The 16820-nt window shown below is 40.3% G+C and overlaps 1 protein-coding gene across 2 annotated transcripts in view; it reads left to right on the top strand.

Annotated features, from left to right (window-relative positions):
- The first annotated feature begins 6026 nt into the window (after positions 1-6026).
- RASAL2 (RAS protein activator like 2) overlaps positions 6027-16820 on the top strand; it is a 369092-nt gene continuing 358298 nt past the window's right edge. For both annotated transcript variants that reach the window (XM_025400463.1, XM_025400454.1), the window contains exon 1: positions 6027-6913. In XM_025400463.1, the coding sequence (XP_025256248.1) occupies positions 6712-6913 (202 nt within the window). In that variant the 5' untranslated portion in view covers positions 6027-6711. The remainder of the gene's footprint in view (positions 6914-16820) is intronic.

Raw genomic sequence — 16820 nt, 5'->3', positions numbered from 1 at the left:
CTTTGGGAGGCTGAGGAGGGCGGATCATGAGGTCAGGAGATCGAGATCATCCTGGCTAACACAGTGAAACCCTGTCTCCACTAAAAATACAAAAAAATAAAAAAATAAAAAAAATTAGCTGGGTGTGGTGGCGGGCACCTGTAGTCCCAGCTACTCAGGAGGCTGAGGCAGGAGAATGGCGTGAACCCGGGAGGCAGAGCTTGTAGTGAGCCGAGATCGCGCCACTGCACTTCAGCCTGGGCAAGACAGCGAGATTTCATCTCAAAAAAAAAAAAAAAAAAAAAAGAGTGATACAAAGGACTATTCCATAATATATACTGTGATTGGTTCCAGAAGACAGAAACAAATGCTACAGGAACTCAGAGGAGGCTAATTGTCAGCTTGGAGAATAGGGAATGACTTGATGGAGGAGGACAGTGGTATTTGATGGGGACCCTAGAAACTCCCATTCCAGGTGGAAGAAACAATCAAGCAGAGGCAAGGGGCAAGGAAAGTGTTGGATGTATTTGTAGAACAGAGAGCCTATTGGGTTCGCTGAGCACATGCAATGAGCGAGGCAGCAACAGTGGTTTGGGACTATATTTGGAAGGCCCTTTTAAGTTCTGTAAAGCATATATTTCACTTAGTAGGCAATAAGGAGCTGTTTTTTTTTTGAGCTTGGATGTGATTTGGTCTGAACTGTGCTGTAGAATAATTCACCTACAACAGAAAGTAGAAAGTATTGGAGATGGAAAGGTGGCAGGGGAAGGAGGACAGCTAACAAGCTAATGCAATAATCCTGGTGAAAGCTAACTAGGTCAATACGAATGCAAAGCACGGGTTGGATTTATGCAAGCTAGGATGGAGGAGAGGACTCAAAGGTAACTCCATGTATAAGCAAGTTTGAGGCAGAACCCACTAGTTTTACTAGCATAAAAAACCAATTCAAGAAGGCAAGGGTGTTTGGGCAAGGGATAAGGAGATCATGAAGATGTCACTTTCCACGCATCGAGTTGGAAGTCCAGGAAGCATATCTTGGTTGAGGTGTTCAACATTTACAAACTCCTGATAGGACCCTAGTACTGTGGATAAAGCTGGAGATGAGTTTCTCAAAGTCAACACTATCCAAGTGACAGCTGAAATCACAGAAGTGGGTAGATCTCCAGGGAATTAGGGAGTGAGGTGAGAGGAAGACAGATGGCAGAATCTTGGGAAATGTCTGAATTCTTCCTTATGATAGACTGGGCGTAGTCAGTGTTATAGAATATAATCAGGAGAGTGCTGCATCACTGTGTCTAAAGGGAGAGGGGATATTGAAAGGGAGGAGCTGGCTAACCACAGTTTAAAAATTGCATTACTGTTTTGGGGATTAGCTGCTTAGAGGTGGTGCCTACATAGTCTAGAAGGGAATGGCTCTAAGAAAATAGCTGGCCGGGCTCGGTGGCTCACTCCTGTAATCCCAGCATTTTGGGAAGTCAAGGCAGGTGGATCACTTGAGCCCAGGAGTTCGAGACCAGCCTGGGCAACATGGGGCAACCCCATCTCTACAAAAAATGCAAAATTAGCCAGGCATGGTGGCACACACCTGTAGTCCCAGCTACTTGGGAGGTTGAGGTCGGAGAATTACTTGAGCCTGGGAGGTGGAAGTTGCAGTGAGCCAAGATCACGCTACTGCACTCCAGCCTGGGCGACAGAGCAAGACCCTGCCTTAAAAGGAAAGAAAATACTTAACAGCATTAGTGAAGAAGGAACCTTGTGTGTGTGTGTGTGTGTGTGTGTGTGTGCGTGCGCGCGCACTAACAAGTGAATGAAGAAGAAAACCGGACCCACACCCGGTCCTGTTTTATGACAGCCAAGATTCCAAACCCTCATCTCCCCTTATATTGACTATTGGTAGGGTATATTTCTCTTTATTACTGGCAATGTGTATTCAGAACCAAAGGCCTCGTTCTGTCTTTTAGAAACCTCAGATTTGTGCCAGCATTTGTTTTTTAGACAGAGGAAACCTATTACTTCTTCTCCTCAATAGTTACCCAATTTTGAGTTCCCACTTATCCGGGGACTTAGGTTTGATTCTTGATGTTATGAATTCCAATGATAGTAAATATGTAGATCACCTCTGGGAGCTTAGTGTTCAAAGCTATAGAACGTGGAGGAAAAAGGAGGGGAGAAGGCAGGCAGGGAGTGAGACTTTAGCTTTCTTGTTCACACATAAAGGGTTGTTTGTAAACTACAGTGTTAACTAAGACTTCATCAGCCAAGGATTTATATTCACATTAAAATCTGAGTTGGCTCCGGGGAGATATCACTGGTGTAAGTTCAAGCAGGATTAACTGTCTCCCAGCAATGCAAATTGGTTTACAACTTTTTTGTTTTTTCTTTCTTATTTTTTGGGATTTTTCTTCAATATTTTTCTTAAATGATAATTTGCAAAAACCATGAAATATTATTTGTGGTTCCACAAATGTCAGAACACCAAAGAAAACTCCTCTTCAGGAATCCAGATCCATTAATGAAATTAAAAATTAGGAGAGTTGAGTTTTAATCTCAATCTCCTAAGTAGCCATGTTTAGGTAGGTTGCTTAATAAAATTCTATGCTTAATTTTTTTTTTTTAATTTTCTAAATGGTGATTTTAAAATACTGGTTCTACTTATCTCACATAATTATTGTTCAGGTTGTGAAAGGATTTTCTTTCTTTCTTTTCTTTTTCTTTTTTTTTGAGACAGGGTCTCATGCTGTTGCCCCGGCTGGAGTGTAGTGGTGCCATTATGGTTCACTGGAGTCTCAAACTCCTGGCCTCAAGTGATTCTCCTGCCTCAGCCTCCTGAGTAGCTGGGACTACAGGTGTTTTCCACCAGGCCCAGCTAATTTTTTTTCTATTTTTTTGTAGAGATGAGGGTCTCACTATGTTGTCCAGGCTAGTCACAAACTCTTGGGGCTCAAGTGGTCCTCCTGCCTCAGCCTCCAAAAGCACTAGGATTATAGGTGTCAGCCACTGTGCCTGGCCTGTGAAAGTATTCTATTTTTAAGTTATGAACATTAGATAAATTTCAGACATACTACTACTTAGGCAATTAGATAATAACCTGCTGCTAGTCTAGGGTCAGGATAGAGAGGTGAAGCAGGGACCAGTATCTGGAGGGTTTGGATTTAAAAAGTAAGATTATTCATGATGCATTAAAGACTTAAATGTAAAACCCCAAACCATAAAAACCCTAGAAGAAAATCTAGGCAATACCATTCAGGACATAGGCATAGGCAAAGACTTCATGACTAAAACACCAAAATCAATTGCAACAAAAGCCAAAATTGACAAATGGGATCTAATTAAACCAAAGAGCTTCTGCATAGCAAAAGAAACTATCATCAGAGTGAACAGGCAACCTACAGAATGGGAGAAAGTTTTTGCAATCTACCCATCTGACAAAGGGCCAATATCCAGAATCTACAAGGAACTTACATTTACAAGAAAAATAAAAAAAAAAACATCAAAAAGTGGGCAAAGGATATGAACAGACACTTCTCAAAAGAAGACATTTATGCAGCCAATAAACATGAAAAAAAGCTCATCATCATTGGTCATTAGAGAAATGCAAATCAAAACCACAATGAGATACCATCTCACGCCAGTGAGAATGGTGATTATTAAAAAGTCAGGATAACAACAGATTCTGCCAAGGCTATGGAGAAATAGGAACGCTTTTACACTGTTGGTGGGAGTGTAAATTAGTTCAACCATTGTGGAAGACAGTGTGGCAATTCCTCAAGGATCTAGAACCAGAGATACCATTTGACTCAGCAATCCCATTACTGGGTATATACCCAAAGGATTATAAATCATTCTACTATAAAGACACATGCAAACATCTGTTTGTTGCAGCGCTATTTACAATAGCAAAGACTTGGAACCAACCCAAATGCCCACTGATGATAGACTGGATAAAGAAAATATGGCACATATACACCATGGAATACTATGCAGCCATAAAAAGGAATGAGTTCATGTCCTTTGCAGGGACGTGGATGAAGCTGGAAGCCATCATTCTCAGCAAAGTAACACGACAGAAAACCAAACTCTGCCTGTTCTCACTCATAAGTGGGAGTTGAACAATGAGAACACATGGACACAGGAAGAGTAATATCACATACTGGGTCCTGTCAGGGGATGGGGGAAAGTGGAGGAAGAGCATCAGGACAAATACCTAACGAATGCAGGGCTTAAAACCTAGATGATAGGTTGATGGGTGCAGCAAACCACCATGGCACATGTATACCTATGTAACAAATCTGCATGTTCTGCACATGTATCCCAGAACTTACAGTTAAAAAAGCAGGATTACTGCGGGTTGGCAGAGGCCTTTTCTTGAGCTCAGGAATGGATGATGCCACGGAAAGAGCAAATGTGGAAATAAATTCTGGAAATGTTTCGCATACCACTTGTAATGCTGTTTTTAAGATAATTGCTTGGGTAAATAAATTCCTTATACATTGACTAGTAAAGAGATACTCAACTTTGTACATTTGATGCCATTTTCACTTGCTCTCTAACTTATGTTACCATGGCATTAATTTAGTATAAATACAAATGCTCTAGGTCTGCTCAGTGCTGAGCTCGGCAATCTCCTGACTTCAACATCTCTTATCCACTAAAGCACACACTATTGTTTACACATGGAAGACTGACTATGCAGCCAGTCTAGTAAGCAAGCAAGCAGGGTCCTAGATATTAAAAATGACCATTCCAGTAAACCATCAAGCCACAGATCAACAAGCTTAATCACAAAAGGTTCTTGAGGGAACAAAGTTGAAGTAATATCCATCAAGTCATTGTGGAACTATCTGTACTTGTGGTTGATTTGCCAGGTAAGCTGGTTTTTCCTCAGTTTCCTCACCTGTTAAACAAGAGGCAGAATGAGGTTATCTCTAAAACATTTCTTGCTTTGAAATACTATTACTCTAAATAAGAGTTCGAAGAAACTCACAAAATACATCCTTGTTAACTCTCAGTAAGCCCAAACAATATGCCAGGACATCACAAAACCAGAAAATTAACAGGACCCCTTGTAGATCAGTCTCTTTGTGCAAAGTAGGGAGGGGGGGGGACTAAAGAACCTCCCAAAAAGTATTAAAAATAGCATTACGAAAAATCTCGTTCCACATTAGGTAGCCACATACAAGAAACACTGTTGGAGATCTACTATGTGCAAGGCACGGTTTAAGTTATTATTGTTCAAGTTTGAAATTATTGTTAACTTGTCAGTAATTTCTTAAACCTAAACTGGTGAATCTCGCCTTGGGTGGACATAAAAGTAAAGCCACGGCCAAGGACAGGGACAGTCTACAAATAAACCAAAAATAAAATACAAGTGACATCATTAAAGGAAAAAAGCCAACACACTGCACAAAGATCAAAGACAAAACGGAGAAACATGTTTGGTTAATACTGGGCTTTTGAGCATTTCATGTGCCTGCGAGGCCCGTCCATCCATCCACACCACACTTCTTCACCATGCTGTTGCAAACCAATGACAAGTCCAGCTTCAGCGCGGACAGGGCGCAGGGTGCAGACCCTGTGCATATCCCAGAATCCCGGACCCACTGCCACTCCACTCTGGGAAGGAAGGCGGCGGTCCCCCTTGGGTGACTGTAAGATAAAGCAGCTTCTTCCATCTCTTCGTCCAATAAGAAAGAAACGTTGGCCCATAAAGAAAGAAAGAAACAAATAAATAGGAAAGGTGTGAGAAGGAAGGGAACCTCCTTTCTTTTCTGTTTAAATTTCCCGCACCCCTTTACCTCCCCGCCTTCTCAAACGGTCTTTACTTTGCAGAGACCCGGACCGCTCAATACCCTGGTCTCCCCGGGAGGGTATTTGGAAAGTAGGCGGGACAGGCCGGATGAATAATTCGGTGTCCGACTTTTCCTGCCTTTGGCGCAGTCCCTCCCCCGCTTCGTTACTCCAGTGCACACGCGGCCGGGCTCTCGGCGCTCGATTGCTTCAGCCTATCACCCTGGGATGCCGCCTGCCGCCGCCACTGCCACCGCCACCGCCGCGGCTGCCGGGCTTGTGGGATCCGCCGCGGAGCCGGAGCCAGAGCTGCGGCCGGAGCTGTGGCCTGAGAGTTAGGGGGCGGGCCGGCTCATTCCAGAAGTGGGGGCCGAGGACAGGCGGGCTAGAAACCGGAGCCATCGCCCCCCATCCCTCTTCAGGCTGAGGGAACTGGCACTCGGAGCTTCTGAGGCGGCGGCGGCGGCGGGAGCCGGTCAGAGGGGGCGGCCCCTGGCGGCGACGCCCCCAAGCCCAGCCCTGCCCGGCCCCGCTCCATCCCCAGCCAGAGCTTGGTCTGACCGCGAGAGACGCCAGCGGGGCTGAAGAAGGCGGCTCCGAGGAGGTGGGAGGGCGAGCCTCCCCTCCCGGGTTCTTCTGCGTCCTCTCCCGGGAGAGACCCACACACACCTGAGCCCGGACCCACCCTTGGTCGGGGCCACGCTGGATCCTCCTCCCGGCCTGGGTCCCGCCCGCCGGCTGCAGGTGGGCTGCAGCGCCCGAGCCTTGGGCAGTGGGCGACCGGGAAGGAGGTGAGAGGTGTCCGCTTCGGCTGCCGCTCGGGTCCCTGCCCTCGCGGCGCGCTCTCCTCCTCCTCCCCTTCCCGCAGGCAGGACGCGGAGCCGCGCGCCTGCCCGCCCCGAAGCCGCCGCCTCGTCCCCCCCCCCACCCCCGCCCCGGGGCACCATGGAGCTCTCTCCGTCGTCCGGAGGAGCCGCGGAGGCGCTGTCCTGGCCGGAGATGTTCCCGGCGTTGGAGTCCGACTCGCCGCTGCCCCCGGAGGAACTGGACGCGGTTGTCCCAGTCAGTGGAGCCGTGGCCGGTGGCATGTTGGATCGGATCCTTCTGGAGTCCGTGTGCCAGCAACAGAGCTGGGTCCGGGTGTACGGTAAGGATCACAGGCCGTCTTACAGGCTGGTGTTTCCTATTTTTGCTTGGGCTGAAATTCATTCCCTAAGTCTCAGGCTCATTCCCAGTCATCATCCGTGCTAGGTCAGTTTCCCATATCCCTTTTGTTCTGGGGGTGCATTTCTGACAAGTTTCTTCAGACTGTCACTTGGGCAGGGATGTGACTCAGTATGGTCTTTGGACCTCTTCACACACCTGCAGTAAGTTTAATGCGGGAGTTGGGCTATCCAAGACGTAATGCTTAGGCGATTACTCCAGCGGAACTGCCAGGCAATCAGTCTTCAAGAAGGTATGATGGAAAACTCCTTGAAACCAAGTGAATGGGTTTTCGTCTCTTTTTCTTGTTGAATGAGGCAAGACTGGAAGCCAAGATATTATGAAAAAGCAGAGAATAAGCTAATGAATGAAAAAAAATCCAAACTATGTATTTGATGGGAGCAGACTAATCTATAACCTCTGCCTGAACCTCACTCTCTAAAAGCAACCACTTATTCCAACGGGTGTGGATTGTTTCAGATTACACTATTGTTTCTGAATCTCGTAAAGTGACTGGGTTGCCACTCAGCAGGTTAAAAGTGATGAACACACTAAAACTTTCCCTTTCTGCATTCCTGGTAACCACCTCTTTAATTAAAACTGAATGATGAGATTCTATTAGTGTGAGCCTTGTGGCAGCACTAAAACCATGCTGGTTTTGAAAACTCATAGCTTAAGGATTTATAGCCTGGCATTCAGGACTGAGCTGTGGCTTTCCAAAATATTGAAACGGCAAGATGTTTATCGCCTAGCTCACGTGACTACAAAAGACATTAGTAATGTGGCTGAGTATAAGATGGCAAATTTGAAGCACCTGGGATCAAACACGATGTTAAGATGTTATCGTGCAGTCGTGTGCATCTAAGCCTTTAGTGATCAAGTACCTTATGTTTTTTTCTTTCATCTTTCTGAACAGAGTATATGCTTACTGTTCAAGAGTGACCAAGACTTAGAAGCTTTCTTTCTGTATAGTTCAGTTGATTTCAAGACTTCATGTCCATCACTGTTAGAAAGATCATAGAACTAGGAGTCCAGAGATCTAAGTTCTTGCCTCAGTTCTACCACTAAATGGCTGTGTGATTTGCGGCAGATCGAGTCACATTTTTGGCTTGTGATTCCTCATCTGTAAAGTGAGCGGATTGGATTAAATCATCACTAGTGGCCCTTTTAATCATAAAAATCGAGCAATTCTTTTTATAACTAGGTCTTAAGGATTTATTTCTGTACCACTCTGTATTTTGCTGGTTGTTTCTTGATGTTACTCTACTTACCGGAAGACTTAAAGCAAAGGAGTGGAAGACGATGCAAGGTCGCCCAGTTTGTTCTCAGCAAATTATATTACAAACTTTGGTGCCCGATTTTCGGTCTGCCTGCTAATCCCACTTAGCTGGTCATTTATAACAAAGGTTGATGAGAATCTGAAAGTGCATATGAATTAGAGTATATTGTAGTTACAACGTTTTCTCATTCTATCATCTTCCTCTCCTTACGCACTTGTTTGGCATACTGTTTTTTTGTGTGGTGTTAGAAATAGGGCCATGCTACTCTAAGAATATGTTTATATGATAATTCAGTATTTCAGTATCCAAAACTATCTGGGTTCTCTGGACCTGGTGTTAACTATCGTTCTTCGTTTGTAAGGACATAAACGTCTATAAACGTATGTTGTTTTGTAGTTCATTCCTAGGGGTTGATTTGTGAAATATATATTGTATATTGTGTGTGTGTATGTGAGAGAGAGAGACAGAGAGCAAGTTTACATTATGTTTTTTTCTTTCGTCCTTGTGAACAGGATATATGTTTGTTATTCAAGAGTGACCACGACTTAGAAGTTTTCTTTCTGCATAGTTCAGTTGATTTCAAGACATCATATCAGACATCACACACACACATACATACCATGCCTTGCATTTCTGTGACCTAATGCAGACTTTCCACTGCATTGTAACTTTTTTTGTTTTCTCAGTTAAACAGAAGTTGTTTTTATTTATTGTTTAGTGTTGCTACTTTCCTTCCTTTGAGGCAGCGCATCCTGGATACTATTTTGTTGTCTTTAGTTTGATGTAAATATTTCAGAACTATTGGATGACTCTTGGCTATGTCCTTAGCTAGTTTTAAGTTGCTTATTGTATGAACAGCGTGTATGTTTGAAAACTTTGAAGTAAAAACTTTGAAATAAAAATAATAGAATGTAGAAAAACAATTTGGAGAATACACTAGTTTTGTTTTTCTTGTTTCTTGTCTGTGTGTTCAAAACCTTCATTGTCTTGGATCATCTAGGTTCTCACAATTTAAAGAGACTTTGATGAGTGTAGTCTAACATGTTTTAGGGAAATCTACAAATTGGGAACCTAGTCTAGAGGATACAACTAGAAACTTAGAGTATATAATTGGGCATGGAGAACCTGGTTTCATTCTGGCTTTGCCACAGATTGGTTGTCTAACTCTGGGCAAGTAGTTTTAACTCATAATCTCTAGGTTTCAGCTTAAAAGTGGAATCTGGAGTAATTGGTGTCTGTGGTTCCTTTTAGTTTTAAAGTTGTCTGATTCTGTGGCTTGGCCCTTTATTTTACCTACAGGTTGGCCTATAATCTTTATCTTGGCTCTTGGGGCCAGGCATTAACCAAGCCCTTAACTTATGTATTTAAATCATGATTGTCAGGAGATTCTGGGGAGCAGTTTTATCAAAAGGTCAGTGAACTGAGTTTTCAAAGAAGATATATTGAAGGCAGATGTTTATTTATTTGGAATGTTTTCACAAGATAGGAAGTAAGTATGGGGATGTTGCTTAGGTCTAGCTCATACAGTTTTGAGACCTAACCTACATAGCCATGTGGGTTCTAAAGATAGGGTAATAATTAGGAGCTTTATTAAGTGCAGTTTACATCTCCTGCAGTATACTTCTGTTTCAAATCATTATGGGAACAAACAACAACAGAAGTAACCCCCCAAAGAACATCTTAACAGGAACCTTTAGAAAGAATATTTTATTAGTTTGCCTCACAAAATTTGAAGACTAGGGACTATTTTGAGTTTGTTGTTGATAGGGTTGGCTCCTTGGTTGATAATACATATGTATTGTGTACATATGTATATATTGTCATAATACATACACTCAGGGTTTTGTGTATTGCCATGATTTGGAAAACTTTTCTGGAATATGTTCAGAGCTTTATAATAGGTGGATCTATATTTAGAACACAAACTAATGCACATTTTTGAGACGTGGCTGAGAGAAAAATATTTATGCTGTCTGTCCTAATCTTCATTTTCTTTTAGTTGTAAAATGTTTCATTTGTTGTATTCCAGTATTATAAATTGTGCCCATGCCTTGTCAAGACTATACAATTTTTGACATCAGGGAGCCTTGTTTATCTTTGTATTCCTATCTTGCCACCCCCTTCATTGTCAACTTGTCTGCCAGATTGGTACCTTGCTCATAGTAAGTCAATGTCTGTTGAATGTTGATCCATTTGTCCTTTGACCATCCAGATCTCAACCTGACAGATTGTATGGGTGGTAGAGTAGCTTAAACAAAGGCATGCCACAAACAGCTAAATATGGATACAGAATCCAAGAGCATCAAATGCAGAACATTTTTCAGATATTTATAGCCTCAAAGCAAAGTCAATTGGCTGAAAAAGCTCAGCAGCATAGCGAAAGGAAACGGGAGTGGCGAAGCCAGCCTCACTGTCTGTGCTTTCTGGTAAACAATGAGAACATTAAAATTAAATACTTTACCATGAATGGGTGGGGAGTGTAGGACACTCTGGGAGAAATGTAAGATCCCAATCTCTAGGACTCCCTGCGGTGGAGCTCTGCACTCATCAGTGTGACAGATCTGCAAGTATGTGTTCAGATATGCTCTTGGAGAGTTAGAAGGGAAATATAATCAGCACAAGAAAGGGATCAACAAGAAATCTTGTACTTTTACATTTTAATATTATCAGAAGGAATTAGGTAAAATATTCTGTTAAGAAAATGAATAGCATCAACATTGTTAGCATTAAGCGTGTATGCAGCTCATTGTTTATTGATAACAACGTAGGGACCTGCTGGAAAATTTCAAAGGGCTAGTACTATTTAAGCAAACAGAAGAAAAAGGGAATTAGTCATACATCATTAAGTACCTTTTAATTCCAGAAATGTGGAAGCGGGAATTTGGTTAAGAATTAATAAAAGTTCATATTCATGAAGTGAATATGAGCTGATGAGACAGAAGTCTTACCTGGTTGTATTATGTGATACTGCTTATGCCTCACCAATTACGACACAGGATGAGATTTTTAAAAGTTACATTTCTGGAGGGTATGTCTCTAAAATTTATTTAAAATGTTGCAACTAGTATTGCTAGAAGAAAATCAGTGAATGTGTATAAAATACATCCCCAAACATGTTCATGTTACTTAAATGTTTTAATTTCTTCAGGTACTATTAATTGAATCTTTATACCTGAGTAGTCATATTTTAGAAATGTTTGGAATCTTAAGCTTGAATTCAATACTTAGGATGTGGCATGGGCTTGTTGATGTTATTAGTTTCCAGTGATTTCCAAATACCTTAAAACACATTAAGAGTAGACAGTTTTTCATTGAAATCAGAAAGAACTTCTAAGAATGCCTAGGCATGTACTGTTTAAGTGACTTTAAATGGCTCCCTTTTTTCTTCTTTTGAGAGAAAATTTGTATGTCTTATATAAATTGTGTGCTCTATTAATGTAGATGATAGTTTCATTTATAACATCTTAGTATTGTTCTACCCTCTATCATGTTGGTTTATTGCTATTTGATTTTCAAACAGTGAAAATATTTTTGAGGAATAGAATTATACATCCACAATCTCTTTTCCACAACCATTTGGACTAGACAGTTAGTTAACATTTCTGCAGGTAAACAAATGAATAGGCCGGGCGTGGTGGCTCATGCCTGTAATCCCAGCACTTTGGGAGGCCGAGGCAGGTGGATCGCTTGAGATTAGGAGTTCAAGACCAGCCTGGCCAACATGGTGAAACCCCATTTCCACTAAGGTACAAAGAAATTAGCCAGGCGTAGTGGCATGCACCTGTAATCCCAGCTACTTAGGAGGCTGAGGCAGGAGAACAGCTTGAACCCAGGAGGCGGAGATTGCAGTGAGCTGTGATTGCACCATTGTACTCCAGCCTGGGCGACAAAGTGAGACTGTCTCAAAAAAAAAAAAAAAAAAAAAAAAAATTCATACCAAGCGGTATAAAGACTATAAATAGCCTTATGTCAGTGCAGGTCAGACTTTACTGCAAGAAAAGTTTCATAAAATCTTTTGCTTTTAGAGCTTTTTTGATTTAGGAATTGCAGATACGGAATTGAGGATCTGTACACATCTTCAGACATAAATAATATAAAGTTCTAGAACACCCCTCTTTGAGAATAGTTTGTGTGGATATCCTTTATCTTTTTCAGGTAATAACATTTACTGAACACATTTTTAAAAATGAGCTGGGCACAGTGGCTCATGCCCATAATTCCAACACTTTAGGAGGCCAAGGTGGGCGGATCACCTGAGGTCAGGAGTTTGAGACCAGCTTGGCCAACATGGTGAAACTTTGTCTCTACTAAAAATACAAAAAACAAAAAAAACAAAAATTAGCAGGGCATGGTGGCATGTGCCTGTAATCCCAGCTACTCAGGAGGCTGAGGCAGGAGAATGGCATGAACCTGGGAGGTGGAGCTGGCAGTGAGCCGAGATTGTGTCCTGCACTCCAGCCTGCGCAACAGAGTGAGACTCAGTCTCAAAAAAAAAAAAAAAAAAAAGGTATGTACAGTTGTGTCCTACTATATTGAATGAAATTTTTGTGGTTTGCTAAGAAAAAGATGAGATTCACATGACATAGTAGGCTTTACTAAGATTACTAAGGAAATGGTGGCAAGGTAGTGGTTTCTGATCCTTTGTTTCATTAGAAGGAAGGATGAGGTAAGTTGAAATAGAGGGTTTATGTAATTGTTCTTTGCAGTTGCTTTCTTCAGTAGCACAAAGAGATTTGATCACCTTTTAAGTAGGTGAACCACAAAAAAGCATTCAACTAATGACAGTTAATTCAGAAAAACTTCACCTGTTTGCTCCGTTGTCCCTCCCTATTGGAAAAACTTTTAACCAACTAGATAGTTGTTTGGTCTTGTTAACCAGGAGGAGGAGTTTGAAGTGTGCTAAGGGCACTACTAAAATTGCTTCACCCTGTCTTGTCAGAGGGATGATTGCTGTCTGATGTTTGTAAAAATTCCTTTCTTCCCAAAGGCTGTCAGGTACTTCTAAGGCTAGTATGTAGAAAACCCTGCAAATTTTCTGTAGTTGATTTTGCAAATTTTGCAAATTTTGTGTAGTTGATTTTATAGTGAGAGGGCAGCCCATCAAGAAGTAATGTGGTACACAAATAGAAGGAAAAAGAGAAGTCTTGAGGCCCAGTGCAGTGGTGTTAGTGAGTATACAGTAAACAAAAGAAATAAAAATTGAACCCTTGAAGGCATAACAACATTTCATTGGCTACTAGACTATGATACGGAAGTTATCGTTTTCCTAATCTCTACAGCTGGGTTCAGATATGAGACGTCTGAATTTTACCTTCCCTTACTGGGTGTTAGTAACATCAATTAATTGTCTTTGTTGGCTTTGCTCATAAGGGTTCAATTTAGATCCTGATTTTATTTTTACCCCTCCATAAATTATCTTCAACATTGCTCAAGTTCCGTTCACATTGTGTCACTTGTAGCAGACTTTCTAAAAGTACTCCTTACTTCCATCCCTGAGTCTAAGGGATTGGTAATACTTACAGATACTGATTGAGAGAGTGAAAAATTTAGTGAGAGGAAAATATTCAACATAGAAAAGAAAACAAAATTCAGACAAATAGTCTGAAAAGTTAAAATGAAACCTTGAAGTCAATAGGTTTTGATATTTTTCAAAGCAAACCTTTAGGTTTTCTCATTAAAGAAACTGGCTCAGGAAGTTTAGCTTATTCCCAAAATTGGAGACAGACTACAGTTTGTCAGGATTGGAACTCTTAACTTCAGATTCCTGAGCCTCCTGATTTAGCTTCTAGATCTTACTGCTTTCCCTTAGGGAGATGGCCTCTGAAAGCTGAAGGTCAGGAAAACTCGACAGTGAGAAATACCAGATTGTTCGTTTCACAGCCTTTTAAGGGAAATGCTGGAAATACCATTACCTAGGTAACAGAAAACAAAAATGGACAAAACATCCATAAAGTAGGAGGATGAGAATAATTTCATAATAATCCTTAAGAGATAGACCAGAGGACAGATGAGATTTTTTTTTCATATTTTTCCTAAGCTCATTATCCATACTTTTTTTGGTGCTGTGATTGGAAGTGATGTCTAAAGGATATTTGAATTTCATGTATGATGCTTAGAACCCTGAATAATGCCTAATAACTTTATACCTTCCACTTGAATTTCTAACCTCTGATTCCTGTCATTAAAAATTAATACCCTTTTTCTGATTATGAATATAATTTGTGCTTAATATAAAGAATTAGAATTTTAGGAAAAGCCAAACTTAAAATCATTTATAATTCCACCTCTTAGAGATAACTATTTTTTTTTTTTTTAATATTGTGTTTTAGAGACAGGGTCTCATTCTGTTGCCCAGAGTAATGCAGTGGGCCAGTCACAGCTCATGCCTGGGTTAGAGTGCAGTGGCGCAGTCCTAGCTTACGTAATCTCCATTGCCTGGGCTCAGGGGATCCTTCCACCTCAGCCTCCCGAATAGCTGGGACTACATGACTGTGCTACCATACCTGGCTGAGATAATTATTCTTTTAATATTTTATTGTGTTTTATTCCAGTCTTTTTTGTGTACAGATTTTTTTGTATTAATACATATTTGGTATCATACTGTATATATTTTACATTCTACTTTTTTCTCTTAAGTGTATTTTCTCATGTTATTGAAAACATTAACACATTTTTCCAAATATATTTTTATTAATTTATTTTAAAAAATAGGTAATACATTCCTTTGTTCCAAAATTCAGAGTATAAAAAGATATTCCATGCGATCTCTCTTACCTTTCCTCCTTGCCTCTACAACTTGCCATCTGGCAGGCATTATCCCTCTTCCCAACCAACAAATACTTGGAATTGTTATGTATCTTTCCATACCTATTCCATGTGCATAGAAACAACTATAGAGATAGATAGTTATGTAAAAATCCTGCCATAACAAAAAATTCAGGATTGTATTTCTGTAAGGTTAGTGAAATGACCAGAACAAACCTGCAAATGAAGTTGGCCATGAGTTCTGGGGGTCTGGAGCCAGTAAATTGCTTTATATCTGAAGTGATATCATAGGTTTTTACTGTATATATGCATTTTTCTCTATTTTTACACATATGATAACTCATTAGAATTAATTTTTATCTGCACTTTGAGATTCCTTCTTCCTTCCTCCTCTGCCCATCTCTTATTAATGTATCTCAGACATATTTTCCTTTCATTTTGTAAAGAGGTCACTCATTCTTTTTATGGCTGCATAATGCCTGAATTAACCATAACTCATTTAGTTATTCCCCAAGTTTTGCTAGTACACATGATTCTGCAGTGAATAATCTTGAGTATAAGCCATTTTGCTTGTGTATGAGTATATCGGTAAGAAAAATTCATAGAATTGCTAGGTCAAAGGTATATGCGTGTATTTGTAATTTTGAAAGATATTGCCAAATTGCCCTACCTATCTGTACTTCGCCCGCAACATATGAGAGTGCCTGTCTCCCCACACACAGTGAATTATCACGAAATTTTGAATCAGGCAATCTGACAGGTAAAAATGGTGTCTTAATTTAATTTTTTAATATCTCTTACATTAAGCGTGATTGAACATCTTTTCATTTTTAAGAGCCATTTAAATATAACCTTTTCTGTGAACTGTACATACCTTTTGCCCATTTTTATTGGGTTCTTGGATCTTTTTCGTAGTGATTTGTAGGAACTATTAGTATATTAAGCAAAGCATGCTAAGGTACTCTTAGTATTTAAAAAAGAACCTTTTATCTGCAACAGTTGTATTTTCATTTTTCTTATGGTATTCCCCCCACCCTTATGAAGAAATGATTCTTATACAATTGAATGTATCAGGTTTTTCTTTTATGGCTTTTTGGTTTTATGTCATAGTTAGAATGGCCTTTCCTGGGAGTTCTCTGGACCTTTATTTTATAACCTCAGAATAGGAAAGCCCATTCTTTTTTTTTCCCCCTCTATATACCCTAAGTACCTAAATACCCTTGGGGGACAAAAAAAAGAATGGGTTTTCCTATTCTAAGGTTATAAAATAATTATCTCTTGGTTTATCTAGTATTTCTTTGGTTTTATTTTTTACATTCAAATCTTTGATCCAGTCTGGTATTAAATATGAGATATGGATCCAATTTCATTTTTTAAAAGATGGCTTTCCAGTTGTCCTACCATCATTTGTTGAAGAATCCAACTTTTTCCTACTGATTTAAGAAGACTTCTTTATTCAATACAAGATTGGCATTTATATTTTGGTTTATTTCAAGATTTTCTATTCTCTTCTATTGGTCTGTTTATATTCATGTGCCAGTATCACACAGCTTTATTATTGAGACTTTATAATATGAAAATATAATTTTTAATGACTAATTTAACATTTAACCATTATTCTATTTTAGATGTTAACATTTTTCAAAAATTTTAACACTTTACTGATTTGTCCTTGTGCACAAATCTTTGAACCAAACTTCTGAATGTTTTCTTACGCTGAATTCCTAGAAGAATATGAAATGTTTTTAAAGGCCTGAGACTTAGTGCCAAATTGGTAAAGACTTCCTGGAAAGTAATTCCTGCCTC

Source organism: Theropithecus gelada, chromosome 1, assembly GCF_003255815.1.
Source record: "Theropithecus gelada isolate Dixy chromosome 1, Tgel_1.0, whole genome shotgun sequence".
In the NCBI taxonomy this organism is placed as follows: domain Eukaryota; kingdom Metazoa; phylum Chordata; class Mammalia; order Primates; family Cercopithecidae; genus Theropithecus; species Theropithecus gelada.
Note: the sequence above shows the minus strand (reverse complement) of the source record. Positions and strands in the feature narration are given on the sequence as shown.